Source organism: Centroberyx affinis, unplaced genomic scaffold (genome assembly GCF_046629955.1).
Source record: "Centroberyx affinis isolate AG114_WGS23_722 - 3 ecotype Tasmania unplaced genomic scaffold, CSIRO-AGI_Caff_v1 ptg001882l_1, whole genome shotgun sequence".
Classification (NCBI taxonomy): Eukaryota; Metazoa; Chordata; class Actinopteri; order Beryciformes; family Berycidae; genus Centroberyx; species Centroberyx affinis.
The window spans coordinates 713,455-719,651 of NW_027280254.1; the positions used below are offsets into that span (position 1 = coordinate 713,455).

The 6,197-nt window shown below is 38.9% G+C and overlaps 1 protein-coding gene across 1 annotated transcript; it reads left to right on the plus strand.

The window, feature by feature from the left end:
- The first annotated feature begins 755 nt into the window (after window positions 1–755).
- On the plus strand, window positions 756–5,286 carry LOC139653150 (transmembrane protein 120A-A-like). Its single transcript, XM_071530117.1, has 12 exons — window positions 756–824; window positions 1,169–1,287; window positions 2,018–2,134; window positions 2,236–2,295; window positions 2,646–2,741; window positions 2,860–2,949; window positions 3,139–3,204; window positions 3,503–3,564; window positions 3,700–3,792; window positions 4,157–4,221; window positions 4,547–4,615; window positions 5,179–5,286. Exons 1-12 carry the CDS (start codon window positions 756–758, stop codon window positions 5,284–5,286), a joined length of 1,014 nt encoding a protein of 337 aa, XP_071386218.1.
- Window positions 5,287–6,197: the final 911 nt, after the last annotated feature.

The window sequence follows — 6,197 nt, forward strand, 5'->3', positions numbered from 1 at the left end:
CAAAAATCTTATGGGTCAACAAAATCTCTGTCCTATTCATTGTTTATGGAGCAGCCCCTGGTTTTACATCCCAGTGATATCACAAATTCAAGGGTCAGTTTTCCAGTTTCTAGTTGTAAGAAAGAGTGGTGCATGTTCACATGTATTGACTAAACTGTTCTGGGGCACATCAAGAACAACTGTGAATTCTTAAAATGGGTGGCATTCCCCTTTCAAGAGATCTGTGGCAAAATAAGATGAAGAGTCACAATTTCCATTTCTGTCTAAGAAAACTAACTTGCTCATTGATTAATTTCAGTCCCTGTGATCCACCAGATGTTGCTATTGTGCATGTTGTGTGTAACTGAGAATGTATGCAGTAAAATATGCACAATAGCAACATCTAGCTGGCAGGATGTTGGATGAATTATGGTGGAGGCTTTTAGACCTGAAGCTGATTTACAAAATGTGTTTTTGCACCAGTGTAATTAAGAATAACGTGCACTTTTATCTGTGTGAGAGCTAGATTAAGAATGTGATAACTAGAGTGTTTCCACAGAACAATGTCCAAGTTAAAATCTAGCACATTTGTCCAAGTCAAAGTTCAGTTTCTGCCATAAACCATTCATGGAGATGTGACACACACCCTGAAAAGTAATACTTCACTATAGCATACATTGGCTATGTGTGCTAGTCTTGTCTTGGTGGTTAAGGAGCCCTATTAGCCTTTTAAGAAGTGGGCCTGGGTATCTCTGTCATTCATTTAAGTTGACAATATGGCTAAAGGTTTACCAGAGGTCCTGGAGGAGTGGAAATGTCTGGAAGAGGAGTATCAACACATTCAGGTAAGAGAGGGACCGCATATCAGTTGACAGTATCTTGTTGTGTTATGCAGTATCAAATTATTCAGATAAGCTTTTAATATATGCTTGAGACACTGCCCCACTCCCATGATGAATTGTTTTGAAAATCCCACAGGGAGGGGGTTGTAGAACAGCTATACAAATGCCTGGTTTAAGGCATCACAGGGACCAAAAAATAGGTTTCATACCTGTCACACCATTGAAAGAATAATATATTTTTATGAGAAGAGCTCCAAGATGAGATGAAATATCTTAGTTTGGGTTAAAATGTGCCTTGTAATCTACATTGTGCTGTTGGTGTAATCACTTACTCTTACATCATCCAGGAGACACACAGAATGTACCTGCAGAAACTAGATGAAATTTCCAAGCTGCAGAACAGTTGCTCTTCCTCTATTTCCCGTCAGCGCAATAGACTGAAGGAGATGTCTCACCTAGTGAAGAAGTGGGTGTTTCAGATTACACACACTCAAATAAGCATAGACACAGATATATACTGAAATATATAATATGAAATATACTCAAATTTTGTTCACAAATTTGTTTCAATCCGTGTTAGTGAGCACTTCTCCTTTGCCAAGACAACCCATCCACCTGACAGGTGTGACATATCAAGATGCTGATTAAACAGCATGATTATTGCACAGGTGTGCCTTGGGCTGGTCACAATAAAAGGCCACTGTAAAATGTGCAGTTTTTATCACACAACACATTGCCACAGATGTTGCAAGTTTTCACTGCAGCAATGTCCACCAGAGCTCATGTTGCAGCATGATAATGCACGGCCCCATGTTGCAAGGATGGGGCCGGATTGAAACACGGATCCATTGAAACAAATTTGTGAACAAAATTTGAGAGAAATAAGCCTTTTGTGTGCATAGAAAAAGTCTTAGATCTTTTATTTCAACTCATGAAAAATCCAAGCAAAAACAAAAGTGTTGCGTTTATATTTTTGTTCAGTGTATATTCACAGACACAGACATAGATTCATATAGTACGTCATCAACACACACTCACAGACACACAGGTAGGAAGGCAGGCAGACATATTTTGACAAACTGGACACATCTCAGCTCAAATGAACACACTCACAGTGTATATACACAGCATATCAAATGAATAATGTTATGTCATTATGATACAGACTTATTTTGTACACTTATATTATCAATCAGGTGCAGTATCGGACTTACAGAAGAGGATGCCAAAACCATGGATGAAATAAAAGAGAAAATCAAGACACAACCAACTGGTTTCTTTGAAATGGAAGCTTTCCTCCCCAAGAAAAATGGGTGAAGACTTCCCTCTTAATTAAAAAGTCCAACAATAAGACTTGATATCCACCTATTAAATATGCACAGAGTGACTTGACAAAAAATCTCTTATCTTGCAGGCTGTATCTCAGTCTGGTCCTGGGAAATGTAAATGTAACTCTTCTCAGCAAGCAGTCAAAGTAAGCACTAACCATCAAAGGCATTACACCACATAAAAATAAAGTCCAACCCTATTCATCCGTTTGCATAATGACATTATGATAAAAGTCTTATCTGTTCAAACTACATTGTTCAGCCAGTTCCCCTGCACATTTAGCTGTCTACCTGCTTATCATTTCCCATTCACTGAGATATCACAGAATCATGATTAAATGACTGTCTTGAAGGATTGCTCTGTTATTTCCATTACTCTAAGTCAAAGTGGGACTGAGCCTTTTACTGTGAGGTTTAAAAAAAAAAAAGACAATAGGCTCCAGCTGAAATTCCGCCTATTTGTATTTGATTTCTATATTTGTCGTGTCCTTGCCAGATTTGCCTACAAAGACGAATATGAGAAGTTCAAGCTGTGCCTCACAGTTTTACTGCTGCTCTTCTCCTTTATATGCTATTTCTTTGTGAGCTACAGGTAAGCATGATATGAAGCAGATCTTGATACTAATCTGCTGCTTCACCCTTGTCAGCGGTGAGTTTGTTTACATGGAAGCTACATGTATGTTTAAGTCACTGTTGTGTCCCGATGGTAGATTTCTGGACGCAATCCTCAATTTCCTGCTGGTGTGGTACTACTGTACGTTAACTATCAGGGAAAGCATCCTCATCACCAATGGGTCCAGGTCAGCCCAAACACTCTACTGCCAAAAAATCACAAAGCACTATTCAATGATGATTGCTATAATTCATAACATACAACATATTGATAGCCCTGTCTCAGAGCAATAAAAGCTAATCTTCTAATTCTCATATTCTTAGCAATTCTCATATTCTTAGCACCCCCCCCCCCCCCCAATCTCTCTGCATTATAGAATCAAAGGCTGGTGGGTTTTCCATCACTACGTCTCAGCGTTTTTGTCCGGAGTAATGCTGACATGGTGAGATGATGAACAATTCTCTGTCTCTGTCCCTTAATAACAGACTAACCAGCAATGATGCCACCATGAAACAATTTTTTTTTTAGCGTTATACAACCATCCCTCCGATAGTGAGAAATCACTGACAGATTGAATTGCCAGACTTGCTGCATGCATTACAATTACAATTTCCCATTTGGCAGATGCTTTTATCCAAAACGACGTATACATGAGATTTTAATACAAAACAAGCAAGGATCTCGTCAGGAGAGAACAACAAAATGTTTACATGACAAATGTTCTGTTTTTTACCCTTAAGGCCGGATGGGAACTTGTACCAGACTTTCAGGAACCAGTTCCTTGCTTACTCCTTGTATCAAAGTAAGGTCAATGCACTTGGAATACATACATGGTTCAACCTAAGTCAAATCAAAGAGAGATCAGTCTTATCTTCAATTGTGTGTGTGTGTGTGTGTGTGTGTGTGTGTGTGTGTGTCTTGTGGAACACACACACAGGTTTTGTTCAGTGTCTGCAGTGTTATTATCAGAGTGGCTGTCTGTATAGACTCCGAGCTCTGGGAGAAAGACACAACATGGATCTGACCGTGGGTGAGACACACCGTCACACAAGCACTCTCAAACCTTTTCATACCAAGGACTCTAAATAGACACACGTTAGGCCAGGCATCGTCATATTTGAACATTTTATAAATATAAATATCAGTAAAAATTAAACTCTTCTTTATTTTCTTTCCCTGGGATTCCTCATTTTGAGAACCACTGCTGTAATAAACAAGTTCAATTTTAATCTGTCTGTCAGTACACAAGGTATTGTACTAATCTGAATTGTTCAAAAATGGCGGAGCAAAGTCCATGACAAATTTCCCTTTGGGACAGTAATGTTTAAACTGACTAACTATAAATGCAGGAGAAAAGAGCGTTCTTTCACAGCCTGCCTACATTCTGTTTTCAGAGGGATTTCAGTCCTGGATGTGGCGAGGACTGACTTTTCTTTTGCCCTTCCTGTTTTTTGGTCATGTGAGTATCTGATGTGGTGCTGACTGCGGTGATTCTTGTGTAGTTTCCCTTCTTTGAGCAACATACTCCGCACGTAGCTGTCTAGTCAGTGTTGAAAAATCATACACAGTCATGGTTTAGATGACACAGATAATCTGATGTCATACTTTAAAGCCCTGACTTTTACCATGTGAATTTTGGCACAATCTGATCCAATGTTTAGGTTTTTGGCGGCCCAGATAACAGGTTAATCCTTTAATGTACTGCTGTGTTTGGATGATTGAATATTGTATTCATTCACTTTCCAACAAAAGCAACTCTTAAGTCCTAATGTTTTGTCTCCTAGTTCTGGCAGCTCTTCAATGGCCTCTCTCTCTTCAGAATGGCTCGGCTCCCAGATTGTAAAGAGTGGCAGGTCAGTGTGTCCTTGTTTGGCTCTCATGAGTCCTGCGTTGCACCCTATTCTCTCCTATTTTATATTTTATAATAGAAAAATATTCAAATAAGCCCTATACATATATATATATATATATATATATATATATATATATATATATGTGGTTCTAGTGTTGGTTACGGCATTAACGCTGTTCTTATTTGAATATATTTACACTACTAGAGGGCCTGTTATCTGCACGGTATCACCAGTGTATTAACAAGATTTTGTCAAAGATTTAGCTGCTTAAGTCTAGTGCCACACTAACATGATTTTTTCCATTATCTTAGTTTAGATAACACCACATGACCTCTCAATTCCTTCTCACATACAGTAATATATCCAGATTTGCTTGTATCTATCATAGGGTTGGATGGTGGTGAATAGGTAAAGTGTATTCTCTTACTCTTACAATCTGGGTATTGATTATTTTGTGTCAGCAGAGGAGATGCCATCCCCTCTCGATCCTCTGCGTATATCAAGATCATGAAAATCTATCATGCCTCCTCATTTATGGTCGTCTATGTTCCATGTGATTCCAGGTCTTGATGTGCGGCCTCTGTTTCCTCATTCTGTTCATGGGAAACTTCTTCACCACTGTTGCTGTTGTTCGGCAGAAGCTCAAGAGTCAGAAACCAAAGAGTCAGTGATGCACAGTGAAAAAGACGTCCACAAAACAGTGTCACACATGCGCTTCGCTGCTCCAGAAAGCCCAAATCATCATCATCATTTGCCTAATCCTAGTGTAGATATTAGTATACTATCAGCATATTTTTGGCATTAGTGTGTCAGTGTTTTGACTTCCATGATATCTGATTCCGCGTATGCTAATAAGCCTACTGTATGTTATTACAAATCAAACAGCGATGAAAAAAACATTACAAATGCACATTTAAGTTCCATAATGCCTTTGCCATGTTATCCTCTATGAATAATGAAAATGTCTTCTATATGACAAAGAAAACAATAACGAGAAGCAGTCTTATAAGTCAATAAAGATGACCATTTTACAGACAGAATTGTACCTATTGTGAAGCCAATTGCTCAGTACTTACTTTTTCTTACCTTTTCTTTTCTTGGAGAACCCATGCGGGGTTGTGCGTACGTGTCTCAAAGTGTTTAGATGTCTCCCTGTGTTCCTTTTCTTGGCTTTTTATCTGGTTGAGTTCTTGTGTATAAAACAGTGCTGAGTGAGTGTTTCTTGAGTGAGTGTTTCTCTGACTTATTTGAGGCGTGACTCCCGAGTTTCCCTCTGGCATAAATAAAGCTCATCTCATCTCATGTTATGTGTTGGACTATCTCTTCTCTCAGTCTGAAAATACCAAACTAAATTGATCATAAAAAAAGCTGAGTATGCAGGCAGACAGACAGACACACACCCACACACACACACACAAACTCACGGGTAATTTGGCTATCTACCATATGTCCTTGGCACTATGAGCATAAACACCCTTTTCAGTCGAGGAGGATATCATTAATGAATGAAACTAGAGTTAACTTGTCTGCCAGGGATACACACGCACACACACACACACACATACACAGTCTGTTCTGTTAG

What these genes read in the sequence shown, in the direction of transcription:
- LOC139653150 (XM_071530117.1), top strand. Translation starts at nt 756, where the DNA reads ATGGCTAAAGGTTTACCAGAGGTCCTGGAGGAGTGGAAATGTCTGGAA. An exon ending in ATGTCTCACCTAGTGAAGAA is followed by an intron (nt 1,288 to 2,017) that starts GTGGGTGTTTCA and finishes ATTATCAATCAG; the next exon opens with GTGCAGTATCGGACTTACAG. An exon ending in CTCATCACCAATGGGTCCAG is followed by an intron (nt 2,950 to 3,138) that starts GTCAGCCCAAAC and finishes TCTGCATTATAG; the next exon opens with AATCAAAGGCTGGTGGGTTT.